The 22,711-nt window shown below is 33.3% G+C and overlaps 2 protein-coding genes across 3 annotated transcripts in view; one reads left to right on the plus strand and one right to left on the minus strand.

Moving 5' to 3' along the window:
* Positions 1-14,697, plus strand: part of Sbf (SET domain binding factor) — a 181,566-nt gene extending 166,869 nt beyond the window's left edge. Inside the window, exons 36-40 of the mRNA XM_089644755.1 lie at positions 25-262; positions 1,271-1,397; positions 6,810-6,889; positions 7,741-7,823; positions 8,699-14,697. Coding sequence (XP_089500881.1) covers positions 25-262; positions 1,271-1,397; positions 6,810-6,889; positions 7,741-7,823; positions 8,699-8,791 — 621 coding nt within the window. The 3' untranslated portion in view covers positions 8,792-14,697. The remainder of the gene's footprint in view (positions 1-24; positions 263-1,270; positions 1,398-6,809; positions 6,890-7,740; positions 7,824-8,698) is intronic.
* Positions 3,931-6,158, minus strand: LOC149413807 (uncharacterized). 2 transcript variants are annotated; one of them, XM_089644637.1, is made up of 4 exons: positions 6,096-6,158; positions 5,201-5,267; positions 5,037-5,108; positions 3,931-4,923 (listed from the first exon to the last, which is right to left on the minus strand). In XM_089644637.1, the coding sequence occupies exons 2-4, from the start codon at positions 5,264-5,266 to the stop codon at positions 4,552-4,554; spliced, it is 510 nt and encodes a 169-aa protein (XP_089500763.1). In that variant the 5' UTR covers position 5,267; positions 6,096-6,158; the 3' UTR covers positions 3,931-4,551. The 2 variants fall into 2 exon arrangements, with proteins under 2 accessions (XP_089500763.1, XP_089500762.1); XM_089644636.1 differs by lacking the exon at positions 6,096-6,158 and having other exon boundaries at positions 5,201-5,408.
* Positions 14,698-22,711: the final 8,014 nt, after the last annotated feature.

The raw sequence follows: 22,711 nt of genomic DNA on the forward strand, positions 1-22,711 counted from the left end.
TGATGTTTTGTTATTTATTTCCAGACCGGTGTCCGCTGTATGGACTGCGGTTACCTCTGCCACGAGCGCTGTGCCGACTCCGTGCCCGCCCACTGCACAAAGTACAAGGGGGACGGGGGCGGCGGGGGGGGCCAAGGTGGCGGAGGGGGTGGCGGCGGGCTCAGCACCTCGCAGGGGGGGGGCAACCAGGGTGGACTCATGCCCTCGGGGAGCGACCAGCCCTCGTCGCTACATCATCAGGACACGCCCTCTGTGAACTCAAGTAAAAATTTTCTGCTACATGATATTTTATGCACCGTCTCTTTCTGTCCACCGCTGTGGGAATGAAACGGGGCATACCATGTTGAACAAGCATGCTGTGCTGCCGCGGTAACAAGATGATATAAAATGACCCACTACTGTTTTTTTTTTTGTATTACTACATACAAATTTGCGTTTTGAATTGGTAAGGTGTTTGTGTATTGGCACCACATTACTGCATTTCGTGTATGCAACATTTTATGCCACCCCCGGGGGAAATATTCTGGAGAAATACTTCTTCTTTTTGGCTCGTTCACACTTCACCTCAATATAATATTTCAGTATATGAGTAAATCAACTCTTTCTGAAATCGTGTCCTACCCAACACTAGCCATGCTGGTTTTAGGTTCTATCACATGTCACCACAGGTTACAACTTACGCATCACATGGTACATGCTCCGTCTCCTTCCTGCAGTAGTGGAGAGCAAGGCAGACTGTCCGCTTAGGCACAGCTTCATACACGCTTCAAAACGTTTTGTGCAACTTGTCTAGCCAGGCATACAAAGGTTTATCCAACAAAGCATACATTTTTTCTCATTTGTGAGATTGTCGTTCAACGATTGCCGTTATTTTCAACAAATGTATGCATCGATACGCTCAGATGTATGATATGCAGGATGACGGACGTTGTGAAGCTTGCATGTAGCTATACGAATGTAACGTTTCCAGATATACCATCCAAGTGTAAAATGTCGCAAATGCTTCTATGCAGCGGAGCTTCAGTGGACAGTGGGCCTAAGGCTCGAGATGGCTGGCTGGCCTTTAGTGGACTAGCTTTATGTTGTAACCGGTGGTGACATGTGAAAGAAAGAAAGCTTTTTATTTGTTTTTGAAAAAAAGTTACCGGAGACTAAAGTGATTACCTACATATTTTACTCCAAATAAGTTCAGATATCACTGGTTCAAAATCTAATACACGTAATACCCCCTATGTTATAGCTGGTAAAAATATTATTGTTTTAATTTCAGGTGTAGCCACTTTGCAGACATCTTCCCAGCAGTATTACGACCAGTTCAGCTCCAACGTGGCTGAGAACAAGACCCACGAGGGCTTACTTTACAAGAGAGGAAATCTGCTCAAGGGATGGAAACAAAGGTAACTAAATTATCTAGATTTAAATATCTGAATTCACGACTAGTTAAAACTGATTTCTGAAACAAGACTTGTTGAATACAAAATAACAAGTGGGGTTGGATTGTTTCAAACTCTCGTCACATCATTTGATGATCATTAAATCGACGATTGGCACCATTTTGACAAGTATAGCGGCAAAAAAAACTATCATTAAAAATACTAATTTTAATTGTGTGTGTGTCTGTCTGTGTAACTCTGGTTCAATGAACTCGGATTTGTTTTGAGTTTAAGTGTCGTTTTCAAAATTAGAACTGATTGTGTCAAGAATTCAGACTAACTCATAATTTTTCTCGGGTCTGCACTAGTATTAAACATACTAATTTTGGTTATACGTGCTGTGCGTTATTTTGCATGAATTTTTCAAAATTGGAATCAGTTTTGTGAAGAATTCAGACAGGCATTAAAGTACCTATCTGTTAATATAATATTTTGGACTTCTGGTAGCTACGAGGGTGGTCTGAAAAGTTTCCGGCCTATCAATGAAACAAGAATTTTTTTCTTAAGTTTTTTATTTGCTTTTCTACATAGTCTCCTTGTAACTCTACACACTTCTTCCAGCGATGCTCCCATCTCTCTAACCCGTCCAAATAGTACTCGGCGTTTTTCTCTGCAAAACAATTGTTCACAAAGGTGATTGCCTCCTCATTTGACGAAAATCTCTGTCCTCCGAGCGCAGTTTTTAGATTAGGAAACAAAAAGAAGTCGCTTGGGGCTAGATCTGGTGAGTAAAGCGGATGGTCAAGCAGTTCAAACCGTAATTCGTGGATTTTTGCCATGGCAACCGCTGAGGTGTGAGACGGCGCGTTGTCTTGGTGAAACAGGATTTTATTTTTCTGCAAATGTGGACGGTTTTACACAATTTCTGCCTTCAGCTTGTCAAGTAATGATGCGTAAGTATGTTCCTGTAGTAGTTTTCCTTTTTGAAGATAATCAATCGAGATAACTCCAAGACTATCCCAAAAACACCCGCCATCACTTTCCCAGCCAAGAAAACAGTATTTCCTTTTTTTGGAGCCGGTTCCCCTTTGCAGTCCACTGTTTTGACTGTATTTTTGTTTCGGCCATATTTTTTTTTTTTTTTACAGTATTACCGCACAAGAGTCCCAACTGCTCCCGTCTGGAGCCAGTGAGACTATGGCATCCCCAATTGGGGTATGTTGTGAGGCTGAGGGTATTGGGGAGGGGAGGGAGATGGGGAAGAGGAAGGTGGGGAAGTACCTGGCTATTCAGATCTGGTCACCAAACACGGCTAAAGCCATTTCAAGCAACGTTTCAATTCTGAATGGTGGTCTTACACCAGGGCGATACTGAGAGTATCTTCCACTCTGGAACGTGCCGCAAATATACTATATATTATTTTAAATTAATTAATTGTGAAATAACACAAATTAATCAAATAAAATTTATTTGCGCACGCCGGGTTCGAACCCGCGACCTTCGGATCTGTAGTCAAAAGCGTATACCACTAGACCACGCCGGCCGTCATATAATGGTGTATCCAAGTTTCATCTACAGTAATTAATCTGTGCCAAAACTCGGATTTATTGCGCCTAAACTGCGCCAACAGAGCGTTGGAAATGTTCATTCGAACACGTTTTTGGTCTAACGTGAGCAAACGCGGCACCCAACGCGCGGACAGTTTTCTCATGTCTAAATCTTGCTTTAATATGTGACCGACACGTTCTTTGGACATTTTCATAGCCTCTGCTATCTCTCTCACTTTAATTCGGCGGTCGTCTAACACTATTTAGTTAACTTTAGCAATGTTATCGTCAGTAGTTGAAGTTTTTGGACGTCCCGAACGTTCATCGTCTCCCAAGCTCTTACGGCCACATTTAACCTGTTGAATGCCCGGAAATTCCAAGCTTTTTTGAAAAAAACCGCGCGCAAATTACTCTCCTGCCTTTTGGTCAAACATCCGTTTAAAAACAAAGAAATTGTTTATTTTGCGATTGTTTTCTGTTTATCAGATAATGTATCTTATTATTCATATATATTACATGATAATATTGTTACAAGTTTTCCCAGAATAGCTAACTTTAACAAAAAAAATGTGTAAAAATTTTCCCATTCGGCAAACAAATGTAAAAAAAATATATTCATAAGAAAATTAACTGATTTTTTTATTTCTACACAAACCTGAATAGACACCCCTCGTGAAAAAAAATAATCCTAAGGTTTTTTCGAAGAAGTAATGCCATTGACACTTCTTTGAAAATGTAAAATATTTTCATTTATTCAAAAAAAAAATCAAACGTCAAGTGTCCACTTAAAAAATTTTTGTGTCGTATTTTATAAGTATATGATAACAATTCTTCCAGATTTCGGTAGTTTATACAACTGCTGTTACTAATAATATTATTTTGTACAAGAAACCTGTAAATAAATAATGCTAATAATAAAATTATTCATTAGGACGTAAAAATTTTGACATTTCTTACGAAGTAAATTTTCATCACTTTTCTTGGGTGAAATATTATAAAAATTACATCAAAATAATGTAGATAAAACTATCTTTCTGATGATACCTCAAATCTATTATTTCCACAATCAATTTATATCAAAAATAATGAAAGAAGTAAGAGGTTACTTTCTAAGAATTCGCGATGTTTTTGCACTGCACGGCTGAAAAATGTCCGCCGACTGCGTGTACAGATGTGTTTGAAAGAACAGGGTGACAAAAAAATCATGACTCGGGGAATAAAAATAAAATTTTCTAATATTTTTTTATTAATATTTATTTATTTATTTAAATGCGTTTTTTTAAATTCAGATACTGTGTGGTTCAAAAATAAATAAGAAAAAAATTTCATCATATTTATTTCAGTTTTAGAACAGGTACATGAAACACGTTTTTTTAATCTTTGGTCGAGAGACTGCGAAAAAAATCATTTTTCACATACATAAATTTATTATTATAATATTCAAATTTTTAGACACTGTTTCTGTCCTCCTCAAAAGTGGAAGATACAATGAATGGAAACGAAAATTCAAACAATTCAAAGATGCACAATGCACTTGTTTCAGTAAACATTTTTATTCAAATAATGCACAAATACACCCATTCAATAAATAATTAAAACCATAAATAACAACAACCAGTACCAAATTACAATCACAGATAACAAAATCCAAGTAACAAATGATAACACACATTCAACAAATAACCAAAACCATAAACAACAACACATAAGAAGACTAAGAAGACGTCATATGGAGATGTAGCGACTGTCGGAGGGAACACGTCGGGTGATGGGCCAGGTTGAAGGACGGCAAAATGCTCACGCTGACCCGTGAAGGTGGAGAAATCCTCGGACCAGGTGAAGGTCTGCTCCTCTGGATTCTCCTCCTCCCCCTCCTCCAAAGGCTCCAACTCATCCTCAGGAACATCCATTTCCACCATTGACGGAAGTTCTACATCACCGGCGAGGGATTCATCCTCGCTATCAGTGAATCCGTAGAACTCCGCAACGACGTGGTCGGTTTCCTATAGACAGAAAGAAAAGAAAAAAAATATATATACAGCTATGTAAAGCGTCCTTGAGGTAATACAAGACAAAAATGGCGCTGTAAAAGTTAGCCAAGTGTTATTATAATTACCTGAGTATTTGGAGCCCGATGCGTAGAGGAGGTTGATGGTCTCGGGTCAGCCTGCCATCCCGGAATCTGAAACTGTAAACATTAATTGTTACACGAATGTCTTTCAATTTTGGAAAGGATGAAGCGTACAACCACTATAGAACTACTACTAATACACAACATACCGTCGCAATTACTGAAAATCTTTCTTCTGTTGTCTGTTCCTCCGTCGACGGTCTTGGAATCTCCATTCTATAACAATAGAAACAATCATGTATTTCATTATATAATATAATCATCAATACGCGTATAAATATTTTATACCTAAACAAAAAAAAAGTTTGTTAGTACTTTTTTGCACACCCTATATAACTGATCTAATTTTGTGATATTTATTACCATTTTTATAAATAAAAAATAATATTTCTAATAAATATTATTAGAAATAAATATTTCTAATAAATAATGTATTTTGTAAGAACCCAGTACCGCCCATACAAAATTTGAATTTGTAAAAAACATTGATATCTGCTCGCGCAGGCGCAAATGTCATTTCAAGATGGCCTCTCACACATACATATAAACAGTACACATATATTTGTGCAGGTTTCCGATGTTTGGAATTTATTTAATTAAAAAATATTATCTAAATATTGACGAAACTAGGGCTTTTATACACAATCTCAATAGTTTTCTTTACATAATAATGTACAATCCTTATTAGATTAGTCAATATTTACGTAAATATCGATAGAGAAATGTAAAAATATTTCTTGGCAGATTTTTAGCGGTCGGAGACATCGGAATATCATTTTTAGTAAAATATTAACTAAATATGGACAAATCGAAAGCTGTGGTATATGTTCTCAATTGATTTATCTGCAAAATGAGATACAAAACAAAGCAAATCACACAATATATGATTCAACATAGCTAGAAATAAAACGAAAATTTTTATCACGAAAACATGGCGTATACTTTGAGGTAATATTTTGTCGGTTATTTTGAGTTTTCGTATTTTTAATTTACCGAAACACATGCCGTGAACAATAAACTATGTATAAAAAAAACATTACTTACGTTTTATTGATCAATTACTTCGTTTTGGCACTTTAAAATAGAACCGCGATGTTTCACTTTGACAGTTATTATTTGTTGTGTTGGGATCCCAGAGAAAAATTAATATTAAGATGTGGAAGAAGCTACAAGTCTTTCTGAAATATGATGCGTAAAGAACGAGAATAGCTCAAGCGATTGAGACCTTGTTCTCCATACAAATTCTTTGTACATAAGGGTTAAAATCGCATATAAATTTTTTTTTTTTTTTTAAAGTTGTATGGGCCGCGCATATGCGGGCCCGGCATACGAGAAGTTAAATACAGCTGCCCAAAATTTCACTGTGGTAAATGATGGTGCAGAGTCCCCATACACAGATTCCAACTCATCTTTGATTTGCGTAGGCGTATAGCCTTTCAAAAACAAAAATTTAATAACGGCTCGATACTTCATTTTTTCCATTTTCACAAAAACACACACATCGATTCACTCAAATGACTGTCAACTAAAAACTGCGCGTCCAAAATGGCCGAAACTTTGGTGAGTAACTGTCAAAAGACGCACAACTACATACACTAGCTTTTTTTGACGAGTACCGCCGTCTTTGCGTTGAGGTCGGAAACTTTTCAGAGCACTCTCGTATATTCGAATCAAAATTTTAATAACTGAAACCCTCTTTTGTTTTTTTTTTCTAATAATGTGATTTATTAAATATTTAATGTCTTTGTATTTTTTTAGACGGTTCGTTTTGGATTCAATCAAGCATCAGTTAAGATATTACGATACAACTGAAGATTCACATTGTAAAGGACATATAGGTAAGAATAATGTTTATTTAGGACGGGTTCTTTTAGAGAATTTGAAAATTCTTAAAATTTTCAAGTTTTGCGAAAGTTCTTTTCAAGTTCTGTTAGTATTTCAGTTCTACAAGAAATTGGCCTATAATGATACAATAACAGATCTTGAATGGGATGTTCACAGAATTCGCAAATGAATGTTGAAATTTGATGAATTTCAAGTTCTGCGAAAGTTCTTTTCAAGTTCTGTTATTATTTCAGTTCTGTCAAGCAACTGGCCTATAATTATATAATAACAGAATTTGAATGGGACATTGAAATGTGATGAATGGTTCAAATTCTTAGGACAGATTGTTTCGGAGAATTTGAATTATTCTTCAAATTTCAAAGTTAATTATCAAGTTCTGTTATTATTTTTGTTTATCAAGCAACGGCCTATAATGATATAATAACAGAACTTTGGGACATTCACAGAACATGAACATTGAAATGTGATGAATGGTTCAAATTCTTAAGACAGGTTGTTTCGGAGAACTTGAACAATTCTTCAAATTTCGAAGTTAATTTTTAAATTCTGTTATTATTTTAGTTCTATCAAGCAAATTCTTAGGACGGGTTGTTTCGGAGAATTTGAACAATTCATCAAATTTCAAAGTTAATTTTCAAGTTCTGTTATTATTTCAGTTCTGTCAAGCAACTAGCCTATAATGATATAATAACAGAACTTGACTAGGACTTTCACAGAACCCGAAAATGAACGTTGAAATTTGATGAATTGTTCATGTTCTGTGAAACAAGCCATCCATAGAAAACAACCCATCCTTTTTTATATGAATTTTTGAATCTACAACTGATTAAATTTTATTTTTCAGATCTGGCAGAAGTAATATCAGTGACTCCTGCTCAATTGGCCCCTGGGCCACCTAAGAAAGCTGATCCCAAATCATTCTTTGATGTAAGTAACTAAAAAATATACCATCATCTAGGCTTTTTATGCAGGCGGTTTTGCTGTTACAATTTCTTTGTCATTCCTCAGAAAATCTTTTAATAATTTTTTTTTGCATACATCACAAGAGTCCCTACTGCCCAGAGCCAGTGGGGTTTGTTGTGAGTCTGATGGTAGTAGGAGGGAAAGAGGAAGGGGAAAAGAAAAGTTACACGCAACCGTCCATTCAGATCTGATATATACTAAACACGACCAATGCTATTTCACGCAATGTTTCCATTTCAAATGGTGATCTTTTACCAGAGCAATACTGAATCGTACTACTCGTGTTCTGCAGGAGTAGACAGAGAGGGTGAACCGCCGCACAACTCTGTCTTGACTCCTTGATTCATTTATTATTATTGTTATTCTTACACTTCACATGACTAGTCTTATGTATTGTTATTCTTACACTTCACATGACTAGACTTATGTATTGTTATTCTTACACTTCACATGACTAGACTTATGTATTGTTATTCTTACACTTCACATTACTAGACTTATGTATTGTTATTCTTACACTTCACATGACTAGACTTATGTATTGTTATTCTTACACTTCACATTTCTAGACTTATGTATTTGATTCATATAATCATGTCTTCCTCAGGCGTCCCCGACTTATTCTACCTATCACTTACTTTGTATAAATCTCTGTAAATAAAGTGTGAATGAAACTGGTATTGTAATGTTCGATGCGGCAACACTGGTTGCTTGAAGGCAGGCCAACATATATGATGCTCCTTCAGTGCAAGTTTGATCTTGTTAGAGTCACTTGGTGGCATGTAGCGATTGTTTCCGTGAACCGAAAACGTTAATCATAATTTTTTTTTACTTAACAGCTACGAACGAGCAGACGAACTTTCAACTTTTGTGCCGGCAAGGCAAACGAAGCGCAAGAGTGGATAGAAAAACTCCAGGCGTGCCTGCAGTGAACAGTGAACATGGCGTGCCACGACAAACTAGGTTAAGTAGGGAATATTGTAAATTTCTGCGTTTATTATTATTATTTATTATTTGTCGGTACTATCTCGATCCCTTAGAATTACAAAGTTTCATCTGACGTAGCCGTGTTATGCGATAACGAACAATAAGTAACTTTCCATAGAACCCATTATCGGATGAAATTGCTGCTTCAGATGGAACCGTTATTTAACGGGGTCGATCTGTAAATTCTTATAGTATGATTGTTACAAATATCGGTGGTTCCTATAATGGTACGACAGAAGCTTGGACTTTTTGATCTTGTTATTACCACATTGGAACACGACTATTACATTCTTCTTCTGGTCCCCTTCTGGTTCCTATTGGAGGTTGACTATCATCAGAGCAATTCTCACCCTGCAAGCTGCAGTCTGGAACAAATCAGAGGAACTGCAATCGTACCACACACAAGTGGGTTTAAAATATAGCAAAAAATGTTATTTTTACAAATTTACAAACATTTTTTTTATTGATTCTTGTTTGTACATTATGATAAAAATTTTATGTCACCGCCATCTTTATTAATACAGGCCGTACCGTAGAAAATTAACTGACGGTTAAAGATACCTGTTTTCGGCCTTTTGCACTGGGTTTAGCAGGGTTTAGTAATAATCCCTGCTACTCTATACTAACCCAGAAAAAGTAGTATTAGCATTGGTGATCAGTGATGTATGCTACTAAACTTATAAAACGCAGCCCACAGTCTGTATTATCCGGTCATAACTAAAATCAACTCAGTTGTATATATACTCACACACACAGTGGCGGCTCGTGATTTTTGGGTGTGCTAGAGTGCTAATACTACAAAAAAAAATGTATTATTGAAAATGTATTCTCTTCCTTTTTAGAAAATTCTGTTTTTTGTATGAAGAATTTCAGGAAATCCATGCGGCGCACGGCTAAACTGAAATTTCCTGAAAATTTTCATAAAAAATAAAAAAAAAATTAGAAAAAAATTATTTTGTTTTGAATAAACATTTCAAACCTAGAACTCAAAATTCACGAGCTGCCACTGCTCACATAGATGCATTACTCGTGTACAGCATATTTTAAACTTATTATTCGACTTCAGAAAAGAAAATTTGAGTAAAATAATAGAAATAGCACACTGTAAAGTTTTTCTGATATTCAAATTCGATCAACGTATACACTTGCTGTCCCTTTTTCGCTAATAACAATAAATAGATGCAAGCAAGACAAAAGGCTGTTTCTCAGTGACATTCCAACTAAGATTCATAAGTGTGGTCATTTGAATTTCTGTTATTGTCAACTCTAATTGCGCGACCTTTAGTCCATGGTCCAATGGAAGACATGGAGACAAATATCATACTATCAAGAAAATCTAACATCTCAATTTGTGTTGAATTTTTCACCATACTTAATTATAAATTATATATTTTTTAATTTCTCAAAATGTTTTGTTAAATTTCATTGTAGATACAAAATGTAGTTATTTTATAATTTATTCTGACTGTGTTCTCAGTTATTACTCTAGATATTTAAAAAAAAAGGGTTATCAATAAATTATGTGTTGTTAGTTATGGCTTCAAATGTATGCATGTACATATTTTTATTAGTTCAATGGTACAAATAATAACAATTATTATATGTATTGAATAATCGATTATTACTTCTACAAATTTCTGACTGTTTTTTTTTTCGGGAATTGCTTTTTTAGATGATGAGAATGGATACAAATAAGTTAGCTATCAAAATAATAAATTGTTATGAGTGGGGAACGGATGCATTCAAATATTCTCTAAAAAGTTTGAAATATGCATGAAAAGTAAAGCAATAATGCTTTTTTTGTTCTAGTTCTAGACAAACATTCCTGGGTTACGAATAACCTGACAATATTTGTAAATCTCCTACTACCACCTCAATAAGCGAAAAATGTTGCTTGTGTTGTGATGGAGGACTTAGCCAGCCTAGGAATTGAACACACTATGTCTGGGTGGGACCCAAACACAATGCCAACTTAGCCACTGACCGATCAATCGGTTTGCCTATGTCATTTGTATGCCAAAATCAAGCACTCTACATGAACTTATTTGCCAGTATTTGAATCAGTGGTGGCTTGTGGCTTTTGAATGTGATAGAGTGCTAAGTTTGAAAAACTTCTTCTTGAAAAAATTCAATATGATAATTTTTTTTTCGGAAATTCGATTTTTCCTATGAAGATTTTCAGGAAATTTCAGTTTGGCCGTGCGCAACACGGATTTTCAGAAAATCTTCACACAAAAAGCCAAATTTTTGAACAACCCCATTAATAATGTCATTTTTTGTAATATTAGCATTCTAGTACACCCAAAATTCACGAGCCGTCACTGATTTGAATGTGTATTACATGAAAGGAAACAATCCTCTGGTTTTACTGCTTGATCCATTAAATTTTGTGGCTATTTCTTCAAAGTATCGGTTTGGCATTTTTCACTGAATAATAAATATAATGGTTTTTTTCTCCTCTTTAAAAATTTGTATAATATCACATTCGCATTACGGAATGCTGAATGACGATGTTCTCTTATTGCAGCAAGACTTGAAATATGCATTTATGAACATCCGTTCCCAGGGTTTAAAGAATGACATGACGAAAGTATTAGATAGAACAATAAGAAAATTGCTTTGAACTTTCGAGAGACATTTTACTAATAAAGTTATGAAAATGTATTTGAGAACTGTTAAAGGTAAAGACAACTGGTCTCACATATGCAACGCGTGCAATGCTACGTTCCCATGCCGATGTGCACACTCGTCCTGTAATGCAAATTCTGAGACACATTTCCCTTCTGAGAAGACTCATGTGTGCTATTCAGCTTGGTCATTTCTCAATGGATTTTATATTGTGGATCACTTTGTAACGTCTTACTAAATCTCTTAGTTGTTCATCTCACATTTTAACAACAGAACGTAATCTTAAACGTCAAATTAATCAATGTGTCACGTACAGTTGGTGGCCAAATTATTATTTACGCATGCCTAAATTACATTATCATCAGTTTGAAGCTGTGTAACATTTTAAAACTTTTATTTGTTTGTTTTTTTTTTTAAATTTATTTTCTGGTGTTTGACTTACTAAATGGTTTTTTTTTTGTATCAAGTTCATTAACCTTTTGAACGCGTTAATTTGCTCCGTTTTATCTATACCCGTACGCGGTACATATTTTCAAATACCTATGCACGCAATTAAATGTCAAATTATAGCATTCTGGCATGATTTATTGGACTATATAGACAGAACAGATTATTCTCCACAGTATGAAAACAAATCCTAGTGTGTCAACATTCTTAGATGTTTATAAAAAAAAACATAAAATTTCATACAAAGATGTACCGTATCTTTTGAATGTGGTCCCGCCATTCACTCGGCGTGTGTGTACTTAGGCCACTGCGTTGATAGACACAAGTGGGACACCATGATCACTTATCATTTTTAGTTATGAAAAGTTGTGAATGACATACTAGTACTAACGCCATCCGTTGACAAAAATGTAAACTAAAGGACTAAAAGGCGTACTTGATTATCGATCTTTTTTATGAAATACAATTTTATTTTTGAGAAATTCTTGTAGATGTCAGCATCGTGATAGTTCTACGAATGTCCAAGTGAGCAAGAAATACATTTATGACGAAAGAGCGCTGGAATATCGGCCGTCAAAGTTTCCGTATCAACTGTTGATACAGCCGCGTGTGAGTATAGACTTTTTGCCGTAACAACAGTTGATACGGCCGCGTGCAAAGAGTTAATGAAATCTATATAAATAAAAATATTCGTTTGTTCAAAATCTTAAATCTCCGAAAGTTCTTCACAGATTGCTTTGAAATTTTGACACAATATTGCATTCGAATACGCGTGTGATTTTTATATACCTATATTATGTAGGGTGACCGGATAATTCATCAAAATGACAATTCAACACACCTATAAAAAGTGTTATAAAGTTATAAAACAAAAACTAGGTTAGATGGGTTACATATATTACTATTTAACCTAGTTTTTGTTTCATCACTTTTAATAACTTTATATCACTTTTAATAGGTATGTTGAATTGTCATTTTGGGGAGTTATCATGGAACCATTATGTAGATGTCTCCCGTGACAGTTAAAAAAACACGTTTTTTTTTTAAACAGCGCCATTTGTTGGACGTAAAAGCGACTCGTAATATTGTTTATCTGTCTGCACAGACAGACTGAGCCGCAGCAACGCGTGGCGGGGTACAGCTAGTTAGTAATACATATTTATGTGTGCATTAAAAGCGGTTAATTCTTAAATAATTGAAAAACTCTGGTGTAAGTAATAATTCGGACACCCACTGTACTTAAGAAAAAAACTAGTCGAATGTGTTGGAAGGCGTGACGGCCATACTCTCCACCTTTGACATGTCCAACGTAGACCGGCATATTACATGGGGAGCGCAGGATTGCATTGCTTATTACAAGTGTGTTGTCATACATATAAAGTATCTATTTTCATAGAAAATGTAATTCATTTGGATTATAAGTTGTCCAGATATCTTGTTGCACTGCATAATTAGGACCAGTGTGTCAATATGCAAGTTTGTTTAGCTTAGGAAAGTAAGAACTCCAAATTGAGATAATATTTGTGTAATTCGTCGTTGTGACATATAATCTTGCTTCTTCCACATTTGAGCACCATTTATTTGTGTCTTTGGCCAATGCCTTGAGTTAGTATTGTAGATTATACACAACTGAATGTTTAACTAATTGTTCATATCAATGCGATGTACCTTCATGTTTAAAAGTACTAATTGCGATAGTTGGCCGCATTTAAATGTTAAACTTTCAATTTATTTATTTTTATTTCATTTTTCTTAATTTCCACTGATACATAATACTTATTGCATTTTAAAATCTTATTAACCTTTTGAACGCGTTAATTTGCTCCGTTTTATCTATACCCGTACGCGGTACATATTTTCAAATACTTATGCACGCAATCAAATGTCAAATTATAGCATTCTGGCATGATTTATTGGACTATATATACAGAACAGATTATTCTCCACAATATGAAAACAAATCCTCGTGTGTCAACACTCTTAGATGTTTATAAAACAAAAAACATAAAATTTCATACAAAGACGTACCGTATCTTTTGAATGTGGTCCCGCCATTCACTCGGCGTGTGTGTACTTAGGTGATAGACACAAGTGGGACACCATGATCACTTATCATTTTTAGTTATGAAAAGTTATGAATGACATACTAGTACTAACGCCATCCGTTGACAAAAATGTAAACTAAAGGCGCGAAGAGGCGCACTTGATTATCGATCTTTTTTTATGAAATACAATTTTATTTTTGAGAAATTCTTGTAGATGTCAGCATCGTGATAGTTCTACGAATGTCCAAGTGAGCAAGAAATACATTTATGACAAAAGAGCGCTGGAATATCGGCCGTCAAAGTTTCCGTATCAACTGTTGATACAGCCGCGTGTGAGTATAGACTTTTTGCCGCAACAACAGTTGATACGACCGCGTGCAAAGAGTTAATACTTATGTAGGTACTGCAGTGTGGCTTCAGAATCTCGCATTAACTTTCCAAATAATTGTGTTTTTTTTTTGTAAATTATTGTTAGGATATTATTTATTTACTTGTAAGAAATATTTTAGTTGAATGAATAAGAAGGCAATAAAATATTTTTTTATAATTTTATATGAAAAGCAAGATATATTTTGCATTATGAATAAAGTTTGTATTCAATTGATTCCTATTGCTCCTAATATATTATTTGTAAGTAACTCGCCCATGTCTGAAATGTAGTTTAAATAGCCTTTGAAAAATCACATAGTTATCAATAAAATCCTTTGGAATCTGGGAGATAATTATTATTAACTGAATATTTGAATATTATTTGTTTAAATTTTACAGTAGATTTTTAAAATTGTCGAACTAATTATTTGAATTATATGTCGATCTCAGAAATCCTGTATCGTAACTTGTCTTAACATTTCCAGTTCATACATTCGCTTGCTTTAACATTACTTTTACGACGGTTTAATTTTACTTTTCCAAGGTTTAATTATACTTTTATTGGTTTGTTTTACTTTTATGGGGTTTAATTTTACTTTTATAGGGTTTAATTATACTTTTCCAAGGTTTGATTCTACTTTTATGGGGTTTGATTTAACTTTTACAGGGTTTGATTTTAGTTTTCCAAGGTTTGATTCTACTTTTATGGGGTTTGATTATTTTTAGCTTAACTTAACAAGATATAATTTTACACCTCGAGCATTCCTTCATTCTGTTTCCATTAATTTAGTTTAAAAGAACTTGGTAATAATGTAATCACTTTCAAATGATGGACTTCAACCTTAAATAAATAACTTGCTAACTACATTAAGACAGACAGACATGTGACAGCTTTAAAAAAATGATTATGATTTATTTAGCTTTTGTAATTGTTTATACATATTATATTTTTCTGAATATTCCTCCAGTGTATTAAGCTTGCTAAAAAATATTAATGATTATTACATGTTTAATTACAGAATGCTTAAAACCTTGCATTTATCTAATATCTAATTTTTTCAAGCTGTTAAAATTTGCTTTTTTTATTTTTATGTGAAACCGCACAAGAGTCCCAACTGTTCCTTACCGTCTGAAACCAGTTAGACTATGGCATCCCCAATTGGGGCATGTTGTAAGGCTGGAGGTAGTGGGGAGGGGAAGGAAATGGGGAAGAGGAAGGTTGGCTATTCAGATCTTGTCACCAAACATGGCCAAAGCCATTTCAAGCAAGGTTTCAATTCCGAATGGTGGTCTTACACCAGGGTGTTTCACTCTAAAACGTGCCGCAAATATACTATATATATTTTTTTAAATGAGTAATTTGTGAAATAACAAATAAAATTTACTTGCGCACGCCGGCATTCGAACCCATGATCTCCAGCTTGCTAGTTGAGAGCCTTACCCCTCAACCATGGAGGCTGTCGTGCTTTCATTTACGTAAATTTCCATCAATAATGTTTGTTTTATTCAAGATTAATTTAGTAAAAGTCTGCAATCAGTATTGTGTGCTTTAGTTGTATTATATTAAATATTGTACTATGAGTGTTATAATGGATACCTATGTTGATTTAGTTTTATACGGTTGGTAAATTTAACTAGTTTTTAAAGTAGACCTAAGTTAGTTATCATAATACAAATGTGCCAAATATAAAAGTTATTATTTGATCCCTTGAAACATCATTCAATGATTTTAATAAAATTGTACACAATATCCCGTTCAACTAAATTAATAAACATGTTCTGTACAATATCCAGTTCAATTGAAGTATGTAAAATCTATAATATCCAGTTTTGTTGAAATAATATCCAGGTTATAAGTACAATATCCAGTACAATTGAAGTAATATCCAAGTTACAGTGCAATGCCCAGTTTAATTGAAATAATATCCATTTTACAGTATAATTGAAGTGTACAAATCCAGTTTAATTAAAATAATATCCAGGTTGTTGTACAATATCCAGTTCAATTGCAATAATATCCAAGTTACAGTACAATTGAAGTAACATCCAGGTTGTTGTACAGTATCCAGTTCAATTGAAATAATATCCAGGTTACAGTACAATATCCAGTTTAATTGAAATAATATCCAGGTTGTTGTACAATATCCAGTTCAATTGAAATAATATTCAGGTTACAGTACAATTGAAGTATTATCCAGGTTGTTGTACAATATCCAGTTCAATTAAAATAATATCCAGGTTACAGGTTACAGTACAATATCCAGTTTAATTGAAATAATATCCATGTTACTTTACAACATCCAGTTTAATTGAAATAATATCCAGGTTACTTTACAACATCCAGTTTAATTGAAATAATATCCAGGTTACAGTACAATCTCAGTAATCCAAACATTCAGTTATGTACGTACACAAATTTCTTGTAATCTAACTAGTTTTTTTGACCATTATGAAAAGTTGACCGTATTAAAAGTTGGAGCTTTAATAAAATTGTACACAATATCCCGTTCAACTAAATTAATAAACATGTTCTGTACAATATCCAGTTCAATTGAAGTATGTAAAATCTATAATATCCAGTTTTGTTGAAATAATATCCAGGTTATAAGTACAATATCCAGTAAAATTGAAGTAATATCCAAGTTACAGTGCAATGTCCAGTTTAATTGAAATAATATCCAGGTTATTGCATAAAAACCCAGTTTAATTGAAATAATATTCATTTTACAGTATAATTGAAGTAATATCCAGGTTACAGTACAAATTCAGTTTAATTGAAATAATATCCAGGTTGTTGTACAATATCCAGTTCAATTGAAATAATATCCAAGTTACAGTACAATTGAAGTAACATCCAGGTTGTTGTACAGTATCCAGTTCAATTGAAATAATATCCAGGTTGTTGTACAATATCCAGTTCAATTGAAATAATATTCAGGTTACAGTACAATTGAAGTATTATCCAGGTTGTTGTACAATATCCAGTTCAATTGAAATAATATCCAGGTTACAGGTTACAGTACAATATCCAGTTTAATTGAAATAATATCCATGTTACTTTACAACATCCAGTTTAATTGAAATAATATCCAGGTTACTTTACAACATCCAGTTTAATTGAAATTATATCCAGGTTACAGTACAATCTCAGTAATCCGAACATTCAGTTATGTATGTACACAAATTTCTTGTAATCTAACTAGTTTTTTTGACCATTATGAAAAGTTGACTGTATTAAAATTTGGAGCTAATATTAACTAGTCAAAATTGTATTTTAATATGATTTTCTTTACACAATATAGATATACTTGAGATCTGAATCTAGGATTTTGTAAAAACTGTACGCAACCAGTCAATCACAATATTATATCGATAAAATTAACCGGGTTTGTGTACCTTTAAAGTATCAGAAAATACAAAAATATGTAAATATAAAAAATTGAAATCCTTTCATAGATTTCCATTCAAAAACAACTGGATAACTTTTTTCTGTTAATTATTTACCTTTGCAGGAGCCAACAAAATATATGATTATATGTATTTAAATTAATTAAATGGTTTTTCAAAAATTACAACATTTTCATATCACGGACAAATCTTTAAATTTGTATTATATTGCTATGATTCCATAGCTTACTAAACTACTTAATTAATATATAATATTTGTTCTCAGGGGTAGGCAGAGAAAATGGAAAACTATAAATGTCCTGGCTAACTCCTTATTTCATCTACATTCAAACATATTATGTTATTCCGACTCTTGACGTGTCCCAGACTCAAGTATTTGACTCGCTGGATCTCTCTATGTCTTCATGGGATATACCAGATTCATTTTTCCATTCATTTGCAAGTCTCGTGTTCTCCTGGCATACCTTTCTGATCCCGTATATACCAATTTATAATATTTTTCTTAATTTATTGTTGATAACAAACATATTCTTTACTCATACTCATTGACGTCAGAAGAGATAGACTTGCCCTAGCATGAAATCGGGGTATCATTTTGACGAGTCACCGTTTTTTTGGCACCATCAGGGTTGGAGAGTGCTTTAAATAATCTACGACATCAGTCGTACGTTGAACGCCGAAGAGCACACATTAAAATAACCAGACCCTGCGCAGGAAAGTAAAGTTCGATAAAGTAAGCCAAGACATTGCAGCGCAGTCCATTGTGGGACTTTTCTACGCAGGATCTGAATGTTTGTTGTTGAACGAATCGAATTTTCACACACTAAGTGATGACATTACAATACCAAGGTGCCTGTATACCAGAGATGTGCTTTATTTCAAATAAATCCATTTCAAATGGAAATGCAAAATGCAAAATGGGTATTTTCCATTTTGCATTTTAAATGCTTTTTTAAAAACCATTTTGCATTTTAAATGCTTTTCTCAATGCATTTTCCATTTTAAATGCTTTTTTGCAACATTCTTCCTACTTTCTCCACTCATCTTTTTTTCATAAGCCCCAAATATCAGTCAGTCCTCAACCTCGCTATGAGAGATAATTTACATTTGTCAAGTTACTCCCTGGTAGGAGCCCTGGCAATTGAGTGATACCATTACAAAAAATACTGATTCAAATACTGAACATGGCCGACGCTGTAATATTAAATGTTAGATAGCAGTTTTTATGTTTTTACGTTGGCAACATTAGTCCCGCGCAAATTTTTTGTGGTTTCATAATCTGTAGTCGTGGTGTTTTTGGATTTACCATCATGTAATATGTTCGTTCTACATTTTCATTATTGTTTATATGTTTCGATTATTAAATGACAAAATTGTTTAAAAATTCTATAATTATTTTAATTGTTTGACCTGTGAAACCATTTTGCATTTTTAATGCATTTTGAAAATAGGTATTTTGCATTTTGCATTTGAAATGCTTTTCTAAAAACCATTTTGCATTTTGCATTTTCAAATGGAAAAGTTTTGACCCATTTCCATTTTGCATTTCAAATGGTTTTGGGTACCCATTTTGCACATCTCTGCTGTATACTTACAGATTCATTTATTGACAAATCACTGACAGGGACACTTACACACCACTCCTTGGTTTATACCTTTCGCTCTTATGGACAGCTACGTCGATTCCTTACTCTGTGTTCATAGTAATGTCTTCTACCAAACTACTGTAACCACTCTACGAGCCAGAGCTACCAAAATTTAGAGTAGCTGTAGATAGGTGATTTTTATGAATTAAAATGAATTTATTTTGTGATTCCCGCTATCGGCTAATAAGTTTAATTGAGCTTCTATCGAATACCAAAAGATATCACTTATGTTCGTCTCATTGAATATTCTATATAATTTTTTGCAATCTCAAATTGTTTTCTAAATGTTGGAACATCTCTTTGCACATTGAAAATAGCATTATTTTAATGTCTATGGCTATGAAAATTTTTCAGTATATTATACAGAAATATGTAGTTATATTCAAATTCGCCCAAATAAGCACAAGTTAGGGCAATTTCGGCAACATACAGAATTCACGCATTTATAAATTTTTGCAATTAAAAAAAATTAATTTACATAATATGTAACGTAAAAATATGGGATAGTTGGTGAAATATAGTTGAATTCTTTGATGTTAAACAAGAGTCAGTTTATATTATGTTTATGGGATAGTTGGTGAAATATAGTTGGATTCTTTGATGTTAAACAAGAGTCAGTTTATATTATGTTTATGGGATAGTTGGTGAAATATAGTTGGATTCTTAGATTTTAAACAAGAGTCAGTTTATATTATGTTTCTGCATTAATATTCGGGAGTATGATGTTTGAAATGAGCGTGGCCAAATCCAAAACCGAACGCCCGGAAATCTCCATGGCGCAAATGGTTAAGAAAACCAACATCTTGGTTCCGGAGCAGCATGTCTATTAATTATTTTTTTTCTATGGATATAGCAAGTTTATGTGAATTTAATAGACTTATTCCAGTTTGATATCCCTCAATCGTACTGTGAATAGCGATGTCATAAGTTCCCTGTTGTTTTAAAAAATTGAAATTGATGTGAATTCTGTATTATTTAATTCTTGGGTTGCATTATTGTTAATTTTAACTAGGATTTTATGCAAGCAGAGAAAAAGTATTTAGGGAAATTCGTTAGCAGCCTTATTATTAAAATTAACAAAATATAAATAATAATTCCTGTAAATACAAATGTGTTGAATTGATCACTAGTATGTAATTTGATCAGAAATTGATGTGTATAATTTTAAATATAATTTAATCATTAACTGATTATGTTTTGAATATTGTTTAAAAATGCACTAAAAGAATGTCTGTAGTTTAATGTCTGTTATAAATATAATAATACAATGTAGTTAGCAACTTGTGTTATTGTCCTAGCGGTATTTTTGATAAAACTTAAGTTTTAATACTCACAATTATTATTATTATTGATATTCTTCATGTGATACAGAATTAAATAATATTATTGATCAAATTTATAAATGTATACTGAGTTATCAGATATGAAGATAAAAAACATCTTTACAAAAATTTGCTTTTAATGTACCTATTCGATATTCCTAAAAAAGCAAAATAAAATTATCGATACTAATCCACAAAATTAATAGTAATTGATCAAGTATATCTAATTGTATCTTTTAAAAGGTATTTCACCACGTCTGATTAAACTGTTGTTAACCACTACTCATAGAGTAGCTTATATTAATAACTGTTTCCACCCATGAGTAATGGCTACATGTCAAGCAAAAGTACCTACATGTGTGTACATAGTTACTTCTCGAATAGCTTACTCAAAGGTGGTGAAATACCTCCTAGGTGTGGATTCCGTACTTTTACCAAAGAGCTCACAATAAATATCTATATAAAATCTGTTTAATTGTTTATATCAGTTTATCTTTGATGTTGCATATTCAATTCCATTTATAATTTTAAAATACTGTGTTAGAAAATATAATTTATTATTGTTCATACAGGAATGATTGCGTTTGGCCTACCTCCTTTGTAAATATTGGGAATAAGTTTTTGTAGGTATTAGAAATAATATTTTGTTGGCATTATTTATCAATCAAATACATTGTCAAGATGGTGAAGAAATTACATGTTCCTGTTTTCAATTCATTTCTTATGCACATTGCGGTTTTTGGTCGCTTCTACGGACCCACAAAAGTGGCTGACATAAACCGTGATGTGTAACAAGAAGCCTTTCCGATGTCCCCTTCAAACTCCTCCAGAAGATCCTAATTTGAATTTTATTTTTAAATATTTTTACAGAGAAAAAAATATTTACACAGGTAAAAAATTGAGAGTTTCAACACTTCATTTTCATAATTCACGCTGAAAAGCGGGAGAAATTAAGTTTTTTCGTAATATAGCTATAACTTTCGAACCATCTTTTTAAATTAAAAACTTTCAATTTCTTACCCTATACATTTAGAGAATCCTTTATTAAAATTAAGACACAATGCAAAATATACAAAAAATGCATTTACTCGTCTCCCACAAACCATTTGTGTTGACAAATGAAACTTATGGTACATACTTTTTTTCCATTAGCTCCACACTGTAGGCCCTGAGAAAAATTATTTTGAGGCTGTGTCATCTTTGGGGATGCTGTGTGATTTTTATTTCTACAGTTAATTGTATATTTACACCCTTCATAGTTATTGATTGAAAAGCTGTGCAAATTTCTTGGTGCAAGAACTTCCGTACAAGAGTTTTCCTGCTACGCAGATCAACCCTTCACAATTTATCTCTGACAGGTACGCAAACAAGGCTTGTTTAGCATTTTGGTAAACTTGCACCAACGATTACGTCGACTAACATGTTAATAGGATATTATTTTGAAACGTCACTTTGATCCAACTTAATAAAAATTAGAAACAACCTTTTCAATTGTCGGAGATGGAAAATAGTGTCATTTAATAGCTATTTCGTTCAAATCAAAATTAATGTTTTACTTCTTTAATATGGCGGCCATCTTTCAAGTTGATAGAACTATAAATTGTTATTAATACTAAATGGATTTTAAGGCAATTTTTTTATTAAGGGGGGGCTAGGGTTTTAAATTTTTTTTTTTTTGCATTTTTTTTATTTTTTTAAAATAAATGCTTAATATGTTAAGAATATTGTGTTCAAATTTCAAGTTGATTGGAGCAAAATTGACGAAGTTACGAGTATTTTTATACCTGTCGGATTTTAATCCCTACCCGACCATACGTATAAGCCGAGCAGAGCAGGAAGCTGAGAAACAAACTAAAGAAGGCAGGATTCGTCGTAGACAGGAGCAAAAAGGTGCTTTAGACATCATGGTTGATAGCAATATCCTTTATGGACCTGGCATTGATGATTCAGTGTGAGGTAAGCCGATAAAATTTGCTTATAAACGTTTAATACCAGATTTT

The sequence above is a fragment of the Hesperophylax consimilis genome, chromosome 21 (genome assembly GCF_061612785.1).
Source record: "Hesperophylax consimilis isolate HC1 chromosome 21, BYU_Hcon_1.0, whole genome shotgun sequence".
NCBI lineage: Eukaryota > Metazoa > Arthropoda > Insecta > Trichoptera > Limnephilidae > Hesperophylax > Hesperophylax consimilis.